Source organism: Camellia sinensis, chromosome 6 (genome assembly GCF_055761805.1).
Source record: "Camellia sinensis isolate YWXY chromosome 6, ASM5576180v1, whole genome shotgun sequence".
NCBI lineage: Eukaryota > Viridiplantae > Streptophyta > Magnoliopsida > Ericales > Theaceae > Camellia > Camellia sinensis.
The window spans coordinates 87,883,264-87,908,305 of record NC_138966.1 but is presented as its reverse complement, the minus strand read 5'-3'; the positions used below and the strand labels follow the sequence as shown (position 1 = coordinate 87,908,305).

The 25,042-nt window shown below is 40.2% G+C and overlaps 1 protein-coding gene across 2 annotated transcripts in view; it reads right to left on the bottom strand.

Moving 5' to 3' along the window:
- Positions 1-2,313: 2,313 nt before the first annotated feature.
- The window catches only part of LOC114287454 (uncharacterized), a 34,746-nt gene continuing 12,017 nt past the window's right edge, over positions 2,314-25,042 (bottom strand). The window contains exons 7-15 of one of the 2 annotated variants that reach the window (XM_082874146.1): positions 19,985-20,155; positions 19,494-19,649; positions 18,061-18,167; positions 17,362-17,452; positions 16,944-17,085; positions 16,061-16,217; positions 14,256-14,372; positions 2,893-3,019; positions 2,314-2,789 (exon numbers count right to left, since the gene is read on the bottom strand). In XM_082874146.1, the coding sequence (XP_082730272.1) occupies positions 2,493-2,789; positions 2,893-3,019; positions 14,256-14,372; positions 16,061-16,217; positions 16,944-17,085; positions 17,362-17,452; positions 18,061-18,167; positions 19,494-19,649; positions 19,985-20,155 (1,365 nt within the window). In that variant the 3' untranslated portion in view covers positions 2,314-2,492. The remainder of the gene's footprint in view (positions 2,790-2,892; positions 3,020-14,255; positions 14,373-16,060; positions 16,218-16,943; positions 17,086-17,361; positions 17,453-18,060; positions 18,168-19,493; positions 19,650-19,984; positions 20,156-25,042) is intronic. The other variant, XM_082874147.1, reaches the window with a different exon arrangement.

Sequence of the window (25,042 nt, the reverse complement as noted above, 5' to 3'; positions counted from 1 at the left end):
ATTTTTGCTTCGGGGGCGCTGCCCATCGATCCTGCTAGGGCGCTGCCCTCGAACCAGCCAAGGAGCGCTGCCTCCTGGACCGCCGCGAGCTGACCGGGCAGCTCAATTCCCGACTGGCCCAGTTGAAGTGGCAAAACATGAAAGAAGGATCGAAACGGGGATCGCTACACTAATGCTCATGCAATTTTTACAAAAAATCAAAGTATCCTCCACCAATAGCCTAAAATAGATATTTCAACTCTACAGATAATTTTTCAACAACAAATAAAATCTCATAAATTTTAAAATGAGAGCGATAATAAATATCCAACTCCACTCTCATCATCAATAGATACATTCTCCATATTTTTTCAAAATCTAACATCATTTCATTTTCTTTCATAAATCAACATCAATGATTTTTCAAACAAAACTTTCTTTATTTTCAAAATCACATTTAAGGAAGGAGTTTCCAACACAACCCAACAATATACACACTTTCACAACCCTTTTTCAAGAATTTATTTGAAAAATCCCTCTTTTACATTTCAAAATCAAACCCTAAATTTAATCCAAAATTTCCAAATCACTAAACCTTTTTAAAGAGCAAATAACTAAGCTAAGAATCATACAAAAGATTTAAGAAATCCCTATCTCAAAAGTAGAAGACGAAGAGATCAAGGGTGGAAGTTTGACAAGACTGGAAATGAGATCCACTCCAATTAAAATGAAGCTTCCGACGAGCTCTACTTTTTTCTCCAAGGAACTATGGTGAAGAAATCAATGGGTGGAGGTGTATTTGAGGTTTTAAGCAAGAACTAGATAGAGAAGATGAAGAAATTAGAGTTAAAGGTATTTTAGAGAGAGAGAGAGAAAGTGAAAAAGTGATAAAAACCTCTTTTTTCCGAACTGATATACACACTAATCGTTCGAGCGACCAAACCACCGCTCGAGCATCAAACACAAAAAGTGACACTGCTCGAGCGACCAAAACACCGCTCGAGCGCACAATGACCGCCTCCCAAAAGTTTTGCAGACTATAAAAGATCGCTCCAATGCAAGAAGGATCGCTTGAGCGAAGATACCCTACTCCCAGAAGTTTTGCAGACTTGCAAATATACTGGGAGATCTTAAAGACCGCTTGAGCTACTAAAACACCGCTCGAGTGAACAAGAAGAAAGCTAGACAACAACTCTTTGAAAAACGAACTCTCAACATGTTTCAAACACAACCAACAACTCAACTCAACTCCCAACAAGATGAAAAAGCTCATAAACAACAATTAAATGTACGGGATCCCGGCTTTAAGAGTATGAAATGGGTCGGCTCTAAACCGGAACCATTATAGTCCAACCAACATCACCTCTAGCTATCTTGCTAAAGAGGATTCTCCGAGCACTTTCTTCTTTTCGTTATCATTTAGTATTTGATCCATATGTTACAAAATATTATAATGACTCACTGTTGAGTTGTGACTTTTAGATAAAGTACTAAATGATGGTTGGAGAAAAAAAAGTTTTAGAGAATATTTGGATCCCTGATTGTAGCGCAACATAGGCCTCTTTTGGGTACATAGAAAAAAAGAAAGTCAACTTATTGGGTTATTGACTTATTGGCTTATTTGGGTCAAATTACCTCTCCATTTTTATGTGCTTCTTTTCGTAATAAGTAAAAAAAATCAGCTTATAAGTCATACTCAACAATTTTTAGTTTAAGTGCAAATGGCAAAATCATTGTAAAAAAGAGTAAATAACACCTATAATCTACTCTTTTTTTTTCTTTTTATATTTTTAATTATATCAGTAATATTTTGAAATTGTTACATTGTATCAATTTAGTCCAATTGATAAAATTCTTTAAAAGTTAACCAAAAATCAGAAGGCAAAATAGTTTATTCACTCTCTTCTCAAATTGACTGGGGGGATTTTTTATTTTTTATTTTTTAATTTAAAATGATCCAATCCATTTTAAATAAACCATTTTCCCCTTTAAATTTATCTATTTTTTTTAAACAAATGTTATCAAGTGACACAATGCATAAAATTAAAGGACAAAATTGACAAAATTAAAGGACACAATTGATATAGTAATAGTAAAATTATAGGGACCACATGTATAATTTGCCAAAACAAAATTAAAAAAAAAAAACATGTTGTTCAAATACTCAATAAGAACATATGAAAGTAATTGCAAAAAAAGAAAAAAAGAAAAAAATGGGGGTACAAATGGGGTTTGTACTTTAGTGCAAGCGACGCCATAGTTTTCATTTGCACTAGACCCATCAACTGGATGCTTTCGTAAATACTTTTACTTGTTCCCACTAATTGAACACACTTTGAGCATAATGCCAAGTCTTTTTTCCTTTTTCTTTTTTCTTTTCTTGGCAATTTCTTATTTTTGTTATGTTTATTGATATAACACAATATCCACAAATTGAAATTAAGAAAAAGAACATCCAATATATGTGCCCACCATGTGGTTTACTTAATTACATGAAAATTAAGAAAATAAAACTAAAGGTGGTTTTGGTTGTTTGAGGAAGTAGTAGTAGTAGTAGTAGTAGTACTAGATGGAGGAAGAGGAGGACCTTCTAACCTAATATAGTCATACATGATACCATGGAAAGGGCTAGTGTTCATTGCTTGTGTCAAAAATATTGTATTATCACCTTGCCTTAGTTGATCACAAGGTATATCCATATTGAACAAATAATAGAGCCCATGAATGCCATGCCATGCAATTGCATTGTCTTTCCCTATCAATCCACTTGAAAATTGCGGAGGATTTGCATGTCCATCATTGATTCGAACCTTTCCCACACACAAAAACACAAAAAATAATTCAATTTGATCGTTATCGATTAACGTACTGCATTGATGACAAATCAAATGATAGATAAAATTTCGATTGTACCTCTAAGTCAGAACTCATTGCAGAAGCGAGTGCCAAACGCAACTTGTAGACTCCACTTTGATACACAATTTCGAGTTTAAACTTGATTTGCCATGTGGTTGTTTCATATGTGTTGTCACCAGTTTTCCTAATAGGTAACATGCCTATCAGCTAAATATGATAAAATGATATTGATAATTGGATGAATTTCATCAAATTATTTTTTGTAGGTAGCATAATTGTGTGCACATAACAACCTCTTAATGAGTAACTCAGGCATTTCACTTCCATATACTCCTTATGCTTAGGTGTTGGCCATCCAACTCAAAGAATTATATTTTTTTTACTTTTTTGTTGTCAGGATTTTTACTCCTAATAAAATTTTTGTTTTTGGCAAATTGCTTTCTTGACAAAACTCATTAATTATTGATTTGTTATATTAAATATCTATCTTGAAAAACTCAATTTGATATTTGATTTGAGATGATGATTGTATGGTTTTGTAGGTTGAAAATTGTGATTTGTAGAGCTACAGTATGTTGCTTTTCAGAGTTGTAATTTACGACTTATGCAAAAAGGAAGGTTGATTAAAAGGTGGAAAAGTGGTTGTTTGTTGTGTGATTATTACTGCAGGGCATGCGTTAAAAAGATAGAAAGAAACCAGGGCAAAAGTCTGCAGAAATGACTCAATCATCATTCACCATCGCGCCCGCGACAGCGACCACCGAGCCCGCGATGCCTGCGATGTGTAATCGCCACATCGCGCTCACGAATAAGCAGCAATTCAGGTCGCAATCAAAACATGCTCCCAGTATTTTCTCAGTATTTGCCTCTGTGCATGCTAACAGTACCTCGTGCCTGCGATCATCAGGAATGATGGCCGCGAGCAAGCAGCGGCTAAAACAACCTCCTAAAACTTTTTCTCTGTAGCCCGCGAAGAGTTCAATGCGCCCGCGAAAGGAACAATCATGTCCTCAACCAAGAAGGTCATGCCCGCTGATGTTACAGTTTGATCCACGCTCTCGAACTAGTGCCCGAGACGCCGAGCCCACGGAGAAACCTGTACAAGAGCTCAACGGGGAACGGGGAGTCCCCCAGTGAACCCTCCGACGAGCAAGTTAGAAAGAGAGAGATGGTACGTAGAGATAGATTGGTGATGGAGAAGCTTAACCTTTTTCCTTGTCTTTGAAGCCCGCTTATATCCTCTACTAATCATTTCATTGTCCCTTCCGACCTGTCACGTTAGCCGAAAGTCTATGTTCTAGCTTGCCTTGTTCATGGTAAGGCCGTTCTGTTCCAACAGGGAGGGATTATCGCAATAAATACTACAGGGAACCTTATTAATGGCTGATGTGTGGTGCAATAATTTTGCAGGATCTTTGTCTGCCGATGTGGCTGGTTCTACTCTTGACAGATGTCTGGATGTCATTGGTTCTTAATGTGACGTTGGGTTCCAGCACTATTGGGCTTAGGTGTTTGAATTATGTATTGGGCTCTAAGTGATGGGCCAAACGCTCCTATAGGCCCACCTATATCAGTAGTCCCCCATTCCCAAGTGTAGCTTCAGTCCAATGAAGGAAATAAAGAAGAAAACAGAGGCTGTGAGAGGCCGACTGCGAGGAGAGCCGACCGCGAAGGGTGACCGAGCGAGAGGGCCGACTGCCAGGAGGGCCGATCGCGAGGGGTGATCGAGTGAGAGGGCCGACTGCTAGGAGGGTCGATCGTGAGGGGTGACCGAGTGAGAGGGCCGACTGCAATGTCGACTGCTAGGAGGGCCTACAGCGAGGGGTGGTCGAGCGAGAAGCCGACTGCCAGGAGGGCCAACCGCGAGGAGTGACCAAGCGAGAGGGCCGACTGCAACGCCGATTGCCAGGAGAGCCGACCACAAGGGGTGGCCGAGCGAGACGCCGACCGCGAGGGGTGACCGAGTGAGAGGAAGAAATGGCTGTGCGTGGGGCTCGAAGGGTGTCAGGGTATGCGGTGATGTGAAGTGGAAAAGATTGGGTGGGGGGGACAGTGGATCGTGTTCGTATACGTGGTAGAATCCCGTAATGGGGGAGGTTAGGCGTTGGGCAAGAAACGAAGGGATAGGTCGGCTTTTGCCAAGGCTGATAAATACAAAGAGTCACAGTTAGGCCGTCCACCGAAATCGATCATCAGGGAAAGAATCTGACCGCGCCCCAAGTCGCTGGGGGAAAAGGACTTAGGTAGTTTTGAGCTACTACCGCCCCCAGTGGGTCCATTGAAAGAAAGAGGCAACAAGGAGATGGAGACTGTGTTGAAGAAGAAGAAGAAGAAGAAGAAGAAGAAAAAGATGAGAGTAGAGAAAGGTGAGGAGGGGCCAACGTTGAAAAAGATGAAGGAGGGGATGGCAGAGGTCACCCCAGAGGTGGAGTTCGAGGAAGCAAGGGATGGGGTAGGGAATGCCGTGGACCTTGGCACCCAAGTAGAGAGTGGCATGGCTGGGTCCGAATAAGGGATGGAGCAATCAACCAAGGGGGGCTCTATACCTCAAGGAGAGGCAGGGGCGGCCAGGCTGAAGACCGCCATATACCATGCCCGAGCGGTGTCCGGTCGATTGGGTGGAGAATGAGGCGAAGCCAGGACTGCTACAGATCGGCTCTTGGGTGTAGTGGAGGACGCAGCAGTGCGCTCGATGGCAAGGTTTACAGAGGCCGAACTACTAAGGGGGCTCTACTCGGCCCAAATGGAGGCGACAACTTTGGCAGGAGCCTTGTTGAGCAAGGTGGCATGTGCAAAAGGGGAGGTCAAGCCACTGAAGGTCCAGCTGGTGGAGGCAAATGCGCAGCTAGAAAGGTTAAGGGTGGAGACTGGGGGTTGGAGGAAAGCCGCGCAGAGTGCGTGTGCTAGGGGACTGGAGATGGCGTAAAAAGTGAAGGTCATGGAGGTGCTGGCAGTGGTGCATAGGAACTTGGCAGAGCGAGCTAGTGCCGAACTCACCACCGTCAGGCCAGAGCTCGAAGCGAGGCCCCACAAGGTGATATCGCTTGAGTTCCAGCTGGCCGGCGAGCAGAAGAAACTAGAGGAAGCCCAAAAAGCCTGCACCACTGCCAACGAAAGGTGGGAGGAGGCCATGACCTGTAACGAGGATCTACAGGACCAAGCGATTAAGGACAAAGAAATGAAAGATAGTCAGATCGCGGAGTTAAAGAAGGCTCTGAAGGAGGAAATGGCGCAACTGGGGTCTGAGAGGGCAGAGTGGGAGAAGGCCCTAACCGATGAGAGGGCCAAGTTAGGGTTAGGAGAAGGCAAAGTTGGAAAAGGCCTTGGCGGAGGAGAGAGCTAAGTTGGCATCTGAGAGGGCGGCGTACCCTAACCTGTGTGTTGCGACTGTATACCAGTTCAAGGGGTCCGCCGACTTCCAGATGGCCATTGATGCCGCCATCGCCAGCAGCTTGGTGAAAGAGGGAGATAGGGGGGTTGGCCCGTCGGGAGCGACCACTGGAAGTAGGAGCGAAGAGAAAGTGATCCAGAGCTTCCAGTGGTCAGACTTCTACAAGCATGAGATGACTGAGTTCTGGGACAGCGGCTGGAAGACCTTTAAACGTAAAGCGGAAGAGCTATTTCCAGACTTGGACTTCAGCAATGTGAGAATAAATGAAGACGACGTGGCCCAGACCTCCTAGATGAGGGGGTTGATGAGGAAGACCTGGCCTTTGGATTTTTAATTAAGTATGGCCGCTAACTCTCTGTTCGTGTTCCATGTTGGGTCTATAAGAAACTCAATCTGGCTGAGCTCTTTAGTTTGCCTGAGGCTTTAAGCAAGTAACTCAGTCTGGCTGAGGCTTTAAGTAACCCAGTCTGGCTGAGCCTTTCGTGCTCAGTCTGGCTGAGGCTTTAAGTAACTCGGTCTGGCTGAGCCCTTCGTGCTTCGTCTAGCTGAGGCTTTAAGTAACTCAGTCTGACTGAGCCCTTCATGCTCAGTCTGGCTGAGGCTTTAAGTAACTTAATTTAGCAAGGTGTTATTGAAATGCCACGTAGATAACTGAGAGATAAGATCGCTATCATTTAAGGCGTAGCCTATCGATCACAAATTTACATCATGTGTGAAAAGGACAAAAACAACCACGTGTGTAGATTGTTAAAAAAGAACATACCGCAATTGATTAATACAGAGATGGGACATGGCATTTTATTGAAAATAACGCTTCAAGTGTTCGGCGTTCCACGGGTGTGGAAGGTCTCGACCTTCCATGTCCTGAAGTCGGTAAGTGCCCGATCGAGGCCTGGCCTTAACAACGTAAGGTCCTTCCCACTTGGCTGCAAGCTTGCCCTCAGCCGGATTTTTGGTGGCAAGAATGGCTTCGCGTAAAACTAGGTCGGATTTTTGGTGGCAAGTCGGTAAGTGCCCGATCGAGGTCCTTCCCACTTGGCTGAAGTCGGTAAGTGCCCGATCGAGGCCTGGCCTTAACAACGTAAGGTCCTTCCCACTTGGCTGCAAGCTTGCCCTCGGTCGGATTTTTGGTGGCAAGAATGGCTTCGCGCAAAACTAGGTCTCCCACGAAGAAGTCCCTCGGTCAGACTTTGCGATTGTAGTGCATTCACATTTTCTATTGATATAAGGCTCGTCTAACGGCAGAGGACTGTCGGAGCTCTTCGATCAGATCTAAGTCAGCCCGACGCAATTCTTCTGTTTGTTCTGGACTTGGGTGTAAAACCCTTGGGGTGGGCAGGCCGATTTCCACTGGGATGACTGCCTCAGCGCCGTATGTTAAGCGAAAGGGGGTCTCCCCAGTGGGGGTTCGGGCTGTAGTGCGGTAGGCCCAGAGTACGTTTAGTAATTCCTCAGTCCAGAGTCCCTTAGCGACTTCCAACTTAGTTTTGATGATCTTCAGAAGAGAACGGTTGGTAACCTCAACTTGGCCATTGGCTTGGCGATGACCTGAAGAAAAGAAACATGGCTAGATTTGAAGTTCTGCACAGAATTTTCTGAACTTGGCATTGTCGAATTGCTTTTTGTTGTCGGAGACAATGGCTTGAGGGATGCCAAATTGGCATACGATCGACTGCTAGATGAATCTGGTTGTGTTCCGCTCGGTAATTGTGGCGAGGGGTTCCGCCTCCACCCATTTAGTGAAGTAATCAATGGCGACGATTGCAAACTTGGTTTGGCCGCGATCGGTGGGCAATGGACCGACTAGGTCGATCCCCCATTTGGAAAATGGGTAGGGACTGCAAAGTGTGATCAGTTCTGTAGGAAGAGTGTGAGGAATGTTGGCAAAGCGCTGGCACTTATCACACTTACGTACGAATTCAGTGGCATCTTGGTTGAGAGTAGGTCAGAAGTAACCGGTGCGAAGTATTTTATAGGTTAGTGACCGGGCCTCCGAATGGTTACCACATATACCCTCGTGGACTTCCCTCATCATGTAGGTTGCTTGAGCAGGATTGAGGCGTCTCAGGTATGGACGCGAAAAGCTACGTTTGTACAAGAGGTCGTTGATGAGAATGTAGTTGGACGACCGGGCCCTGACTTTGGCAGCCTGCTGTTTGTCGTCTGGCAATTTCCCATTTGTCAAAAATAGGAGGATGTCTGCTACCCATGGAATAGGTTCACTTTGGAGGAAGTGGACTTGCTGCTGGTTTGGGGAAATGGCAGGATGGGCCAGGTATTCAAGGCGGACGCCATGGCTGAGGTTTGACTGGTCGGTAGAAGTTAATTGAGCCATTTCATCTACCTTGGAGTTTTCCGTCCGAGGGATGTGCTGGATGTAGAAAGTGTTGAAGAGGCGAACAAGGGGGAGTGCAATATCTTTGTAAGCCCGCATTGTGTCTTTCTTGGCCTCGAATTCCCCCGTAATTTGTCCGACGATGAGCTGGGAATCGTTGAACACCTGGATATGGCTCACACCGATGTCTCTGGCTAGGCGAAGACCTGCTATCAATGCCTCATATTTAGCCTCATTATTGCTTACGTCGAACAAGAAACGAGGAGCGCACTTGAAATAACCACCCTCGGGGGCGGTGAGGATGAGACCAGCCCCACTGCCTTCTTTGTGGGATGATCCATTGACATTGAGGGTCCAAGAATGGGGGTCTTCTGTCTCAGTGTTGAATTGTTTGGGAGGGGGGGGCCGTGGCTGGAGTGGGATTAGTGAATTCCAGGATAAAATCAGCGACAGCCTGCCTTTTGATCGCTGTTCGAGGTCGATAAGAGATGTCAAATTGGCTGAGCTCAATTGACCATTGCATAAGTCGGCTGGACAACTCAGGTTGTTGCATTATCTTCTTCAAAGGTTGATCAGTGAGGACGACAATGGGGTGGCCTGGAAGTAAGATCGGAGTCGTCTTGAGGCCATGACCAAGGCCAGGGCCATCTTTTCAAGCAGTGGGTAATTCTGTTCTGCTCCCCTGAGGGCCCGGTTAATGTAGTAGACCGAACGATGGACAGAGCTATCCTCCCTGATGAGGGCTGTACTGACTGCGGTGTTCGATACGGCTAAGTAGAGAAAAAGGGGCTCACCTGTGATCGCCTGAGAAAGTAGGGGGGGTTGGCCATGCACTGCTTCAATTGCTGAAAGGCTTTTTCGGATTCTGCCGTCCACTCAAAAGCCTGCCGAAGGACTTTGAAAAAGGGAAGGCACTTGTCTATTGCACGGGAAATAAAACGGTTGAGGGCGGCGACTCTGCCCGTAAGCCTTCGAACTTCTCTGACTGTTCTGGGTGACTGCATCTCTATCAGAGCCTTGATCTTTTCGGGCTTAGCCTCGATACCCCGTTGACTGACCATGAAACCCAATAATTTTCCAGAGCCGACGCCGAAGGCACATTTATCTGGATTCACCTTCATTTGATACTTACGCAGAGTGTCGAAGGTCTCCCGCAGGTCTGCCAGATGATCAGAGGAAAGTTTGCTCTTGACAAGCATGTCGCCAATGTATACTTCCATGTTCTGACCTATCTGGTAATGAAAAACGGCATTGACTAACCGTTGGTAAGTTGCTCTGGCGTTTTTCAGCCCGAACAGCATGACACGATAGTGGTAAGTCCCTCGATCGGTTATGAAGGAGGTGTGTTCCTGGTTCGATGAGTGCATCAGAATTTGATTATAGCTAGAGAAAACATCCATGAAGCTGAGCATTTGATACATGACCGTGGCATCGACAAGTAGATTTATGCGGGGAAGGGGATAGCTATCTTTGGGACAAGCTCGGTTGAGGCCAGAGTAATCGACACAGAGTCGCCATTTACCGTTGTTTTTACGGACCAGGACCACATTTGACAGCCATCTGGGGTAGTCAACGTTTTTGATAAACTGTGCCTCGAGGAGCTTATTTACTTCAGAAACAATGAGAGTGTTGCGTTCCGGGTGAAAGATGTGCTACTTCTAGCGGAAAGGTCGGAAATGGGGCTCAATGCTGAGACAATGAGTGCTGAATGAGAGGTTAATACCCAGCATGTCAGAGTGGGTCCAGGCAAACACGTCATTGTGCTCAATCAAGAGGGCCGTCAGGTCGGCCTTGGCTTGGGAAGATAGTTGGCTGCCGATCGTGGCAGTTTTTATCGGGTTTGTAGGGTCGATGAGGACCTCAACAAGCTCTTCCACGAGTTCCCCTTTGATCAGCTCGTCTTCATCTCTGACATCGAGTCCTTCAATGATCATAGCCTCCTTTAGCTTGACCTCTTTAAGTGAAGAGACGTAACATTCTTTGGCTACGGTCTGTTCTCCCCTTATAGTGCCGACCTCAAGGTCGGTAGAGAATTTTACGGCTAGGTGGAAAGTGGATGTGGCAGCTTGAAAAGCATTTAGGGCGGTGCGGCCGAGGATAATGTTATAAGCAGAGGAACAATCGACGACGAGAAAAGTGAGCAACTTTATGGTCTGCCATGGGTATTCTCCAATGGTGATGGGAAGATCGATGGAGTCTATGGAGGTCACCCGGTCTCTAGTGAAGCCAACCAGTAGGGTTTAGAGAGGGGACAAACTTTCTTCCCCAACCTTGAGCTAGCGATAGGCGTTTAGGAAGATAATGTCTGAAGAGCTACCGTTGTCAATGAGAACCCGTCTGACTTTGTAATTGGAGAGGAGGGCAGAGATGACGAGGGGGTCATCATGGGGGTAACGGATACCTGTGCAATCGGCCTCCGTAAAGGTGATGGGCTCCATCCACTGCTTGGGGTGTTTGAAATGGCGGTCCAATGTGGCAACTTCTTTATCTGAGCCCTGTCTTATTTTTCTGAGTTCTTCTCGTTGAGCCGAGCGGGATGGTCCTCCACAAGCAAGGGTTGCCTTGTGCCTGGGGTTGCTGTGGGGGCCTATCATGACCTTGGTGAGGTTGTGTGAGTTGTCGATGAGGGGTGCGCCGATGGTTGTTTCTGGTAGGTTCAGTCCTTTGCCTTTGCTGAGGGCGGGCTGCCGTGAACCAACTGAGGCGCCCCTAACGTATCAAGCCCTTGACCTTGTCTTTGAGGTTAACACACTCCTCGGTATTATGGCCGTGGTCTTAATGAAAGCGGCAGTATTTGGACTGGTCTCGCCGGTTGGGGCCATTTTAGGGGATAATCTCGTTAGATCTGGTTCAGGACTTGTTCCATGGGGAAATTGAGGGGTGTGTATCGTTCGAACTGGCCGGGCGGTCGGGTAGGTGCCGGCCGGGCGGTTGGGTAGCTGCCGACCGGTCAGCTCGGGCAGGTCGGTCGGCATACTGAGGTATTTGGTGAGTGTACTGGGTGTTTCTGGTTTCAGAGTCTTTTCTCTTCTCTCTGAGGGTTGGGTTTTTAGCTGTAGGGTCTTGTCGGGCGGCTAGGGAATCTCGGCGTTCATGTATTTTTGGGCTTTGGAAAGTAGGGTGGCCATGGAGGTCGGGGGGTTTTTGGAGAGAGAAAAAAGAAAATCAGATGATCGTAGACCGACAATGAAAGCCGTGAGAATGACCTTGTCATCGTTTTTCGCTACCTACAGGGCTTCGGTGTTGAAGCGGGTGACAAAGCTGCGTAGTGACTCCTCCTCGGTCTGACGGATGTTGAGGAGTTGGGTTGCCGGACGCCGCTGGCGCTGGGCACCAATGAAATGGCTGAGAAAGGAGTCACTTAGGTGCTAGAAAGTAGGGATAGAGTCTGCTGGTAGTTGACCAAACTAGAGTCGAGTCGACCCTTTAAGCGTCACGAGGAAAGCCCGACACATGATCTCGTCAGGGAATGCATGGAGGACCATAAGGGTCCTGTAAGTTTCTAAATGGTCGACCGGGTCCGTTGTGCCGTCGAAAGAGTCGAGGAAGGGCATTTTGAACTTAGGAGGTAAGGGTTTGTCCCTAATGGAGGCAACGAACGGTGAGTTAGCTGTGGTAGATGGTTTATTCTATATGTTTTGCATGACTTCTTGAAGCTGGAGTTTCATGGCTCGGAGTTCTGCTTCCCAGAGAGGAACGTTGTCACCATCGGAATGTAGTGGAGGCTGGACACTACTGGCCTCTCCCTCGGGGGTGGGTGCCTGGACCGATGGATGTGGTACTCGAGGCGGCGGGTTCATATCTGGGGGAGGGGGTCGCATGCCTTCCAAGTTGGATGGGTGGGGCTGTTGGATAGGATGGCTCGGGACTTGTTCTTGATTGGATGGGATATCTTGAGGTGGAGGAGGAGGGATGGGAAAGTCTCTTTGAAACAAAACATTGATCAGGGCTTGGTTTTGCTCGGCTAAGCGGTTGATGCTGTTGGTGAGTTCTGTGAAATACTGCGGTGGGTTGTTTGGGTTAGGAGGGTCGGCTTGGTGGTCGGGAATATTGTGGTGAGAAGCCATGGATCTAGTTGTGACCATCCACCTTGGTGGGTAGCAGGTAGGGGTTATCAGGAAGGGGTCTCCGGCGATAATGAGCACAACTGATGCACTGAGCGAAAGGTTTCCCACAGACGGCGCCAACTGATGTTACAGTTTGATTCACGCTTCCCGAATTGGTGCCCGAGACGCCGAGCCCACGGAGAGACTTGTACAAGAGTTCAACGAGGAACGAGGAGTCCCCTAATGAACCTTCCGGCGAGCAAGTTAGAAAGAGAGAGATGGTACGTAGAGATAGATTGGTGATGGAGAAGCTTAACCTTTTTCCTTGTCTTCGAAGCCCGCTTATATCCTCAACTAATCATTTCCTTGTCCCTTCTAACCTGCCACGTTAGCCGAAAGTCTATGTTCTAGCTTGCCTTGTTCATGGTGAGGCCGTTCTGTTCCGACGGAGAGGGATTATCGCAATAAATGCTGCAGGGAACCTCATTAATGGCTGATGTGTGGTGCAATAACTTTGCAGGATCTTTGTCTGCCGATGTGGCTGGTTCTACTCTTGACAGCTATCTGGATGTTATTGGCTCTTAATGTGATGTTGGGTTCCAGCACTATTGGGCTTTGGTGTTTGAATTATGTATTGGGCTGTAAGTGATAGACCAAACGCTCCTATAGGTTCACCTATATCACCCGCGATGGTGAATTTTCTATATATATTGAGCTTGTTCTGTTTTGTCATTTATCTCGACCATTCTGAAGTTTGAGAGAGTGCTATAGTGAGGTTACTTCGTATACTTATCTCATGTTTACTTGATGACCCAATCACATCTTTAGATCTTTCATGAAATCATCAAGCCTGTAACAAACATCTAAACAGTTTATAAGTATTCTTGAGGTGTAAACTCTGATGGAGTCTAGAGCATGCTTGTCGTGGACTCGATACCGTTATTGTGGATTCAATAGTGGAAGCGGATATCCACAAGATGAAGGATAGAGGTTGAGCTACTTGTAGGTCTCGAGCAAACTAGTATGCCTAGATTGGTCTTTGTAAAAAATCTTTTGTATTACTTTTTTTTCATAGTGGATTATCTTTGTGGCTAGGGTCTCGCGATTTTTTATCACATGTTGGTAGATTTTAACTGTGATTTTTCCATACAAAAATCTTTGTGTTTTGTCTGCTCTTTATCTTCTTTTTTGTAGTTGATCATGGTTGTTTCGAAATTCTAAAATCAATAATCACAAGATTGTGGGACTTAGATTTTTCATTTGCCTTTAGTGATCCTTTTTCAAAATTATATTAAATTTACTTTTCAGGGCTATCTTATGTAAGCAAATTTAAAAGGTAAAAACTATTGAAATTTTTTATAAAAATTTCGCTATAGACAAAAAAAAATTCAAAAATCAAATTTTTTATAGCTTTATTATTATTATTATTATTATTATTTTTTATGTCCTTTCTAGACTACTTTTCAATTGTTTAAAAATTTCTTAATTTTTCTAATCCATCTAATCGAGTAGAAGTCAATAGTGCAAAAGTTTTTAATTTTTTTTTTTATTAAAAATGAAAAAATGCAACAGAAAAGCCATGATAGAAGCCAATCATAAACACTCACTTAATTAAGATAAACCAGATTAATTTTAGAAAATTTTGTACCTATTAACCTGAGCAAAGAACCAATCTTTACGATAATCACTAACGCCAACTATGTAAACTAAGTCACCATCAGGATATAAATCTGCATATCTTTCCCACAGTCCATACTGCCTATATCTGCATGTAGAACAAGTTTTAAATTGAGCAATTTGTTAAGGAAAATGATATATAATATTTATTTATTTATTTGAAGACTAAAATATTAGTACAATTTTTGGTGTAATGAATTTGGCTTTTGGTTACCCAAATCAAATGATAAATGGTTAGTAAATAAAATGGTTTGGACTTCTCTTAAATTTAAGGGTAAAATTCACGTTGCCTCTTTGTGATTTCTTGGAGTACTTTACCCTCTTATAGTTTAAATATAAGCAGAGAACACCCTTATGATTTTAGATTAAAGTGTTATAATTAATTTTTCTGTTAAAGATAACGGAAGGTGTGCCATACTCTTCCAATGTGAGAGTGGACAATCCAAAAGTTCTAAATCAAAGTAAAAAATTGAATCAAATGTCAAAAATACCCTCATATTCATTTTATTCTCCAAATTAAATCTTAATCCCAATTGTTATCTTCCATCAATAATTTAATTTAATTTGAAATGTTATTAAATGAGAAATTTGGTTAAAAATTAATAAGTAGATTAAGATAATTTTACGGTAATAAATTAAGGTATTTAGTTTAATTTATGGTTTAATTTATTTTATATATATATATATATATGTATATCTATGCAAATATTTAATTTAAATGTTATTAAATAATAAAACAGGTTAAAAAGTAAAAATTAAATTAAGGTAATTTTATGATTAAATTATATGTTAATAAATTGAGGTATTTAGGTTAATTTATGATTTAATTTGTTAAATATATATATATATACGTATATGTTTAATTTAAAATGTGATTAAATCATGTAATTTTATGATAACACATTAGGGTGTTTAGCTTAATTTATGATTTAATTTGTTATATATATGTTTATTTTAAAATATTATTAAATAATAAATTAGATTAAAAATTAAAAACTAAAACTTAGATTAAGGTAATTTTATGATTTAATTTTATGGTTAATAAATTAAGGTGTTTAGGTTAATTTATAATAATGTTATGTTTAATTAAAAAAGTTATTAAATAAAAAATTGGTTTAAAAATAAAAAATAGTTGTAATTTTATGATAATAAATTAGGGTGTTTAATTTAATTCATGATTTAATTTGTTTAATATGTGATTAAGATAGAAAATTGTATGTATTAGAGAAGAGAGAGAGAATATAACCCGGGAATTTTGATAACTTTTCCCTTACTTTAACAGAGTTAACTTTACACTTTAGTTTAAAATTATAAAAAGGTTCTCTATCTGTATTTGAATTATAAGGGGTTAAAGTGCTTCGAGACCAAACCGCAAAGGAATAAAGTGAATTTTGCTCTAAATTTAAATATGAATTTGAGAGAACATGAGAGCTTGTGGGTCACATCACAAGTTCCGTTTCGATAATTTAAAATGTTCATTTTGTAGGACTTTCTGTATATGTCATCTCTAAAAAAAATAAATGATTTTATTTTCAAAAACATACTTATTGTCTATTTTTTTTTTCAAAGACAGACATGATAAAATAAAAAAGGTTACGATTATCAGATCGAATTAATTTTTTTCATGAATGATATACACTGACGATCTTACATTATGAGGAGTTCGGACTATCGAAACAGAACCCGTTGTGATATCTATAGGACCCCTCAAGTTCTCTCAAGTTCAGATTTAAATTTGAGAGAAACTCGATCCCAAATAAAAAGAGCATAGCTAACCTGTCAGGATGATTAACATAAAGTTTGTTTATGTATTTAGGATTAGGTTCAGGAATATAGAATTCTTCAGCAGAACGATCAGGAATGCCTATTTCCCATAGTGTTGGTCCATCTCTTGGAGGCTCATATACATGATCACCCATATCCATTTCACATCCTGTTTTTTAGTTGCAATTTAAATAACAATATTATATAGAGTATCATAATTGAAATTTTGAAATTCATAAAATCAAAAACAATACTGACACTTATTTTTGGGATGAATTATACTCGTGCTTCATGTCATTTGTGTTAGGTGTAAATTTGGTTATTGTAATTCTAATTGTATTGATTTGTTCTTTAATTTTTATGTTTGGTTGATTCAGTCAAATTGATAACATATGTTAAAATACTGAACAAAAATCAATAGTAAAATGGTATGTTTTTGAAAATAAACGTACCATTTCAAATTCAACGTTGACACCTCAATTAATTTGAGGAGAGTGAATGAACTATTTTGCCTATTGATTTCAGTCCAATTTTTATAGGGCATTATCAATTGTACTAAATTAACCTAATGTGAAAAATTCAACTGTAAAATTGATGTAATTAGAATTACTGGAGACAAACTATAGGACTACAAATATAATCTCTCTCTCTCTCTCTCTCTCTCTTCTTTTTTTCCTTTAGAGAAAAATGCACAGATACACCGTAGGGATGCTACCAAGACAGTGTTTTGTGCAATTTTTTGGTGAATTTTGCGTGTATTTGTAGTAGATGGATGAATGTAGTCAGGAAATTAGGATGAATACAATGCAATAAACACTATATGCATTTTTTTTTTATAATTTTTTTCTCGTAAATATAATATTTATGCATAAAATTTGAACGGATAATAGAAAACCTGAGGTTATGATGACGGAAGCATCAAGACGATAATCTCCAATAAAATCAGATACCCATCCATAAAGATTATAGTCGCCTGCACGTATATTCTTAATGCAAAAATAGCCTTCTTCATCTGTTGTAGTCCAAAATTGATAACCCTGACAAATTTCATATAAGATAATGAATTGGCAGGGTGTGGCTGGTCAAGGATTATTTGTTCTTAAATATCTTTTTGTGTCTTAAAACATTCATGGTTATTAGATCATATAAGAATCTTAAGTTGCAAAGTGACATAACATAATAATTGTATGCCTTTTGACCTAGAAGAACTGAAATTTGAGAAAGAAAATTCCGTATTTGTTATATGATATACAATAAGCAAGAAAATAGTGGTGCCCCTATTTTGATTTTGGAGCAAAGTTAACCAATATCACCTTACTTTCTCTTTGCCATGATCCAGCTTCTCCCTCTAGAGCCAACCCCACATATGCACCGTTGGTGGGTAGAGGTTGTTCACTAGCATACCTAATCAAAATCCAATTACACAAATTTGATCACCTAAGCAGTATAAGTTGGAAATGAAACTCTTGAGCAAGGTTTTAAATATCAACTAATATATCATGTAATTGGTCGATAAGAATATGTTTTTTTTTTTTTAAAAAAAAAAAAAAAAATCTTAATATCTATGGAAATGGATATCCCTTATGTATTACTGGTTCGTAATATATATTGGCTCATAATTGATTCATAATACCTTATTTAGTGTGGGTGAAATTACGTAGCATTTTTATTTACCTAAATTACCCCTACACTTGATCAAATAACTGTTTCTAACTACTGAGTAAACTATTAGTGCCATGGGTGGTGAGACAAGAAATAAGTTCATAGATAGTTGTTTATGTTAGTTAGTTGAGTTTGAACAAAATAATAATAATAATAATAATTACATATATTGTGTTAACAACCCCAAAACCGATATTGATTTATTCGGATACTATTTAAAAGCTTGCTCAAGAATCTTTGAGTGCTAAAATTGTGGCCAAGTTGATTTATTCATTTATCTCAATTTATGGTTTGGTTTTAATACAACTTCGAGTTTAATTTGAAACTGAAAAAGACATATCAGTTCATACCTATCGTGGACAAGAAATCTACCAGTGACAGTACCCCTTTGATCAGACTTTGGAAAGTCCGTTGAATTTGGGAAATTGTATGGCCAGCTTTGGATTTCAACCTTCATCTGAACATCAATATGTAGGAAAGTGCTTTCCATTAAAAAAAATGAGTCATATAATGTTTCATTTTCAATAAGTATGTAAGAAATTGCTTTTCATTAAAAAAAAAAAAATAGTAAATATCATTTTGATATTTTCAGTCCATTGCTTATTTATGTTGTTGTATGTCTCCTATCCAGATCAAAACTCTCTTTTAGATGAGTTGAGTTGCACCTATGAAGTACGGGTACGGGTACGGGTACGGGTACGGGTACAAGTACTAATACTAATATGATATAGGTATGTCGATACAGTAAAATTAAAAAAAAGTAAAGTACGGGTACAGCTTGATACGTATATAAAAAAATATTTATTATTAGTTTAGAGCAATGCAAAAATTGATTAAATGATTTAATTTATTAAGATCCAACCTATAATTAACATTTAATGTCAAAAATAAAGGTATAAACCAAAATTAAATGTTATTATATTAAATAACTTACAAACTATAGCTTAATTTTAAAATCATGCTAAGTATATAAAACTAAGAATAAAAAAGAAATCTAGTAAAAGAAATTTTATCCTTGTAGTAGAAAAAAAATATTGTTACGATTGAGATATGATACGGCTTGGGTATATACTAGGTACATCTTGAAATGCCAAAAATTAATAAAAGCAATTTGGGTATATGTTTCGTGTATCCGGTAAGTATGTAAAAGCACTATACAAAATACTATACGGCGGTAAGTACCCGATATGAGTGCAATATATTTGTCAAAGCCATACTCATAAATTGGCACAAATGACATTACCAAATTTTGAGCCAAATTTGGCATAGAATTTCACAATATCATTTTTTGACAACTGTTTTGGCAAATCCCTGGAAGAAAAAAAAATTAGAGTAGAGCTACTGTTATAATTTGATAGGAAAATGAGTTGGACCCGCAGTGGGTGTGCTGGGGGTCATCCTTGATTGGCCCAAATTTTATTTTATTTTATTTTTTTTTTTTGAGCCATTGACAGTGTACCAACTGTCACTGGAGTGTTGGGGGTCGCCCCCACTGGGGGTCCCCAGCATTGCCCAATTTGATAATAGCAAACCATTATAACAATCAGCTAAAATTACTCTTAATCATTGAAACATTTCTTTTTTATTTACTTATTTATTTAGTTTTAACTTATTGTTGTCAAACACATCAACCTTTTTTTGGCTAGAACTCTTCACAAAGTTTGTTTGTTTGCATTTTTATTTTTTATTTTTATAAAGCCAAAGTACATGTTTTAAAAAAATTTCCTAACCTAGCCTACATATACATTTTTTAATTAATTATTTATTTAGTTTAATGTCATACCTGTTCTTTGGCATTGTCCCAAAGTGAAAGGGCATTCTTTTCATCAGAGACAGAATTAAGATATATAAAAACTGGTCCGAAAACTTTCTTCCATGGTTCCCCAGATCCAAATTGGGGTGACAATTCCTCTCCTCCATAATGGGCACTTACAAACATCTATTAATAGCGTAAAATTTGATCAATATAATTTCACTTAATTAAACAGTTCATATATATAGATAATTGAAAGGGAAACTACATCCCAGTGGAATTAAAAACAAAAATTACAAAAAAATATAGAGGGGCGCAAGTGACGCTTGCATCTTCTCACTTGTATCTCACCACATAATGACTTGCACCTCCACATACTTTTATACTTTATTTATTTATTTATTTATTTTTATGTCCTACTGCATTGTAATTCCCTTTTATTGAAATGAAGAGAGGGCATTAAGGACGTTATTGAAATTTACTATAGGAAATATCAATCAGTGAGGGAAATAGTCACATACAGCAAGAGTAGTTGGATTGACATGAGAGGTTAGGTCCTGTTTGGTTGGACTCCCAGTTCTGAACTCATTGCTGGGACAGATTTGCCAAAACCCAACTGGTGGATCAAAGCATATCCACCCATGAACCCCGTTATCTTTGTTCTCAATTGAATATTCATACTTGTCATCCACCTATATATATAGGAAGATCAATGAAAGAATTAAGAGTAATGTTTGTATATATGAAAGAGAAAAAATACATACAAAAAATTTGTACAGAATCATGTGATAGAATTTGAAGATCTAACAAAGTAAAGAATTCATCAAGATAGTTTTTTAGTTACAGAAATATCACCATGTATGAAAATTTTAAAAGAATAACATTTTTCGAGAATTAATCACATGATAGGTGAGAATTGTTACGTGGATACAATGACATGAAATAGTAAAAATATAGAATCTAACTTCTTTGTAGTTGAGAGAAAATAATGAGTCGTGTGTTGATCACAAGGTCTATTTTGATGATTTGCGATGTTCATTTTCTAGTCCTTATTTATTCATCATTCATATAAACACGACATATTTGATAATTGTAGCCATTCAATTTGTTAAAGCAACCTCTATTGCAGCAGCTAGTTAGTTAGTTAGTAATTCTGTTATGTAGTTAATAAGATTGTTAGTAGTTTGTTAGTTTGTTATAGCTTGTTACAGATCATAACAGATTATCTGTTATTGTTTTGTATATATATGAACTGTGCTCATACATTTTCTTTTAATGAGAATAAGTTTACTGTTTTCCACATGGTATCAGAGCATAGCTAAGCTCTAACGAGCATTGATCCTTTGATTCCATGGCTGATCCTCTTGTTTCAGCTTCTTCAGCTTCTTCAACTATCTTGCCTCCCAATCTGATCCTTCTCATCTCCAATCTATCCTCCTTTGTAACAGTAAAGCTTGATTCCTCGAATTTTCTGATTTGGAAAAATCAAATCCACAACATGTTAAGAGCCACTGGTTTGATTGGCTATGTCGATGGATCAATTCCATGTCCACCAGCACAGATCAAGGACTCTTCTGGATCTGAAATCTCTAATCCCACACGAGTTCAGTGGGATCTCATAGATGCACATTTGCTCAGTTGTCTTACGGCAACCCTGTCTTCTCCAATCTATTCCACTGTTGTACAGTTTAAACACTGTTATGAAGTCTGGAATGCCTTAATCAAGAGATTCACCATTCTCTCTCGGTCACATATTCATCAACTCAAAAATAAATTGAATGCTGTGTCCAAGAAAGGTGCATCCATGGAGGAGTATTTGACTCAGATCAAGAACTTGTCAAATCAATTAGCACTTGCATCTGCTGTTGTTGACGATGAAGATCTTGTGTTAATCACATTGAATGGCCTTCCCGATGAGTATGACTCTTTTAAGACTGCAATTCGAGCACGGTCAGAAGGTATTTCCATGGATGAATTGTGTGCCTTGCTTTGTTCCGAATCCATTCATGTTGAATTTAAAACACAAAAATCATCACTTATTGAGCAACCTAATGTTGTTTTCTCTGCTGCTCGAGGATTCCGTTCAAATCAGACTGGTTCTTCTGGTTCTCCTCGTGGTTCACAAGGTCGGTTTTCCTCTAAAGGAGGCAGAGGAGGTCAGTTTTCACAGCAATCTCGTGGTCGATTCTTTACTCAGCACTCTCGTGGTCGATTTTCTCCCAGAGGCAGAGGACGTAGTGGACCTGTCTGTCAAATTTGTGGTATTTTTGGTCACATTGCTTTTGACTGCTGGCATCGGTTGGATGCTCAATATCAACCTCCTGGACAATCTTCGTCCCAGTCTGTTATGTCTAGTTCTAAAGCTTTTGTGTCTTCTTCTTCTCATCCCACTCCATCCATCTCTTCCTCCTCTTCCATGCCTTGGTATTTGGATTCGGCTGCCACTGATCATATGACCAATGATTTGAACAATTTCGATCTCTATCAAGACTATCCAGGTACTGATCGTATTACTGTTGGTAATGGCCAGTCTGTTCCTATTCATCACACTGGTCAAGGTATTTTACCTACACCTCATTTCTCTTTTCGTCTCAATCATATCTTGCATTCTCCTGCTCTTTCCTCTAATCTTCTCTCAGTTCATCAACTTGCCAAAGATAATGATTGCAACATTATTTTTGATGCTTCTTCTTTTCTGATTCAGGACAAGAAAACGAAGCGAATTCTTCACCAAGGTTTTCACACTAATGGCTTATATCATTTTCAGTCTTCTCTGCATTCACCTCATTCATCTGCTGTGCCTCAAGCTAATTTTCATGCTTTCAATAAAGATGTTTCTGCCGAAGTGTGGCATCATAGATTAGGCCATCCTTCTTCTCAGAAATTTTTTGCTCAACAAAAGCATTTTACTTGTAAACCTATGAAGTCTACTGCTATGAATTGTTCTGAATGTTGCATTGCTAAAAGCCATAGATTGCCATTTCAATTGTCAAATTCAACTGTCAAACAACCTTTGTCTTTAATTCATAGCAATGTTTGGGGTCCGTTTAATAAATCTACATCTGGCTTCAAGTTTTATGTAATTTTTGTTGATGATTTTAGCCGCTTTACTTGGCTCTATCCTTTAGCTTACAAAAGTGAGGTCTTTGCTAAATTTGTTGAATTCAAGTCTTATGTTGAAAAGCAATTTTCTACTTTTCTTCAAGTTCTTCGCACTGATGGTGGTACCGAATATTTCAATAATAAAATGCAAGCTTTTCTCTTACATCATGGGATTGTTCATCAACATTCCTGTCCTTACACCTCCGCTCAGAATGGTGTGGCTGAGCGCAAGCATAGACACATTATTGAAACTACCATTGCTTTGATTCATCATGCTTCTCTTCCATTACATTTTTGGTTTGATGCCGTGGCTACTGCGACTTTTCTTATTAATCGCATGCCTTCTTCTCTTTTGGCTAATAAATCTCCCTATGAAGTATTGTTTCATGCTGTTCCAGATTACTCTTTCTTTAGAGTCTTTGGCTGTCAATGTTTTCCTTGGCTTCAACCATATAGTTCATCTAAACTACATCCTAGATCTGTGCCTTGTGTCTTTTTGGGATATCATCCATTTGCTAAGGGATATAGATGCTTTGATCCTAAATCTGGAAAACTATATTTGTCTCGTCATGTAATTTTTCATGAACATATTTTTCCTTTCTCTATGTCTTCTATTTCTTCTTCTTGTCCTGCTTTATCTCAATCTTCCTCCTTGCCAGATATTCAGACTTTCTTTTGGGCGTCTTCACATGTTCCTCAGTCTTCTTGTGCACCAACTACAGCTTCCTCTTCCCAGCATTCTCCTCAGTCTTCACTTCCCGTGCTACCATGTACTGCTGCTCTAACTCCATCTGAGCCATGTACTGCTGCTCTAACTCCATCTGAGTTTCCATCTTCTTCTTCTTCTCGGTTACCTCAAATCCCAGTTCCAGCTACGGGTTTACCTACTGCTGTCTTGCCTTCTGATACTACATTGCCTTCTGCGGCTGTGTTCTCCTCAACCCAGCCTACTACATCTACTATACATTCCTATCCTATTCACTCCTTACATATTGACCTTCCACCTCTTCCTCATTCTTCATCTACTAATCTTCATCCTATGATCACTCGGTCCAAATCTTCTGGTCCCTCTGCTTCCCTCAGTATTTCTTCTTTATATACTGATGCTGAACCTCCTACTTACCAAGCTGCCCTTACCTCTCCTGTTTGGTTTAAGGCTATGCAAGAAGAATTTAGCGCTTTGCAAAAGCAGAACACCTGGTCCTTGGTTCCCTTGCCTTCTCATAAAAATCAAATTGGGTGTAAATGGGTCTTCAAAATTAAACGCAACTCTGATGGTTCGATTGCTCGATATAAGGCTCGTCTTGTTGCCAAAGGATACCTCCAACAAGAAGGTATTGATTTTCAGGAGACTTTCAGTCCTGTTGCCAAGCTTCCTACAATTCGGATTATTCTTTGTCTTGCCTTACATCATCACTGGCCTCTCAAACAGTTGGACATATCTAATGCTTTCCTTCATGGGAAGCTTGAAGAAGAGGTTTTCATGACCCAACCTCCTGGTTTTGTTGATTCTTCCTCTCCTACTCATGTGTGTAAGCTTCATAAGGCCTTGTATGGGCTTAAACAAGCCCCCCGTGCTTGGTATTCTACATTTTCTACCTTCTTACTGTCTCAAGGTTTTCATAATAGTCATTGTGATTCCTCTCTTTTCATTCACAAAACTCCTCATTCCATTACCATTTTAGTGGTTTATGTTGATGATATATTACTTACCGGCAGTGATCCTTCTCATATTCACACCTTAGTTACTCAAATGCATCTTGTTTTCTCTATGAAAGATTTAGGCAATTTGTCCTATTTTCTTGGCATTTCTGTTCACATCTCTGATACACATTATTTCCTTTCTCAACATAAATATGCTCAAGAGATCATTCACAAAGCTGGGATGGATGATTGTAAGCCTTGCCCATCTCCTATTTCTGTTAAACCTGGTCTCTCCCCTACTTCTGATTTTCCTTTTGCTAATCCATCGCTCTATCGTACTCTTGTTGGGTCTTTACAATACTTAACAATCACTCGTCCTGATCTCTCTTTGGCTGTCAACCAAGCTTGTCAGCACATGCATGCCCCAACCAATGGTGATTTTGCTGCTGTTAAACGATTGCTTCGTTTTGTTCAGGGTACCCTCTCTCATGGTCTTACCTATACCCCAAGCACTTTTGATCTTCATGTTTTTTCTGATTCCAATTGGGCCGGTGACACTCTTGATCGTAAGTCCACCTCTGGGTATTGTGTGTTTTTAGGTGCCAATCTCATTTCTTGGTCTACCAAGAAACAGGCCACTGTTTCTCGTTCCTCCACCGAGGCTGAATATCGGGCTTTAGCCCATACTGCTGCTGAAGTTAGTTGGCTCCGTATGTTACTTGCTGACTTGTTTGTCTTTTCTCCTACTATACCTGTGATCTGGTGCGATAATCTGTCTGCTCTTGCTCTGGCTTCCAACCCGGTGTTTCATTCCCGGTCCAAGCATATAGAAG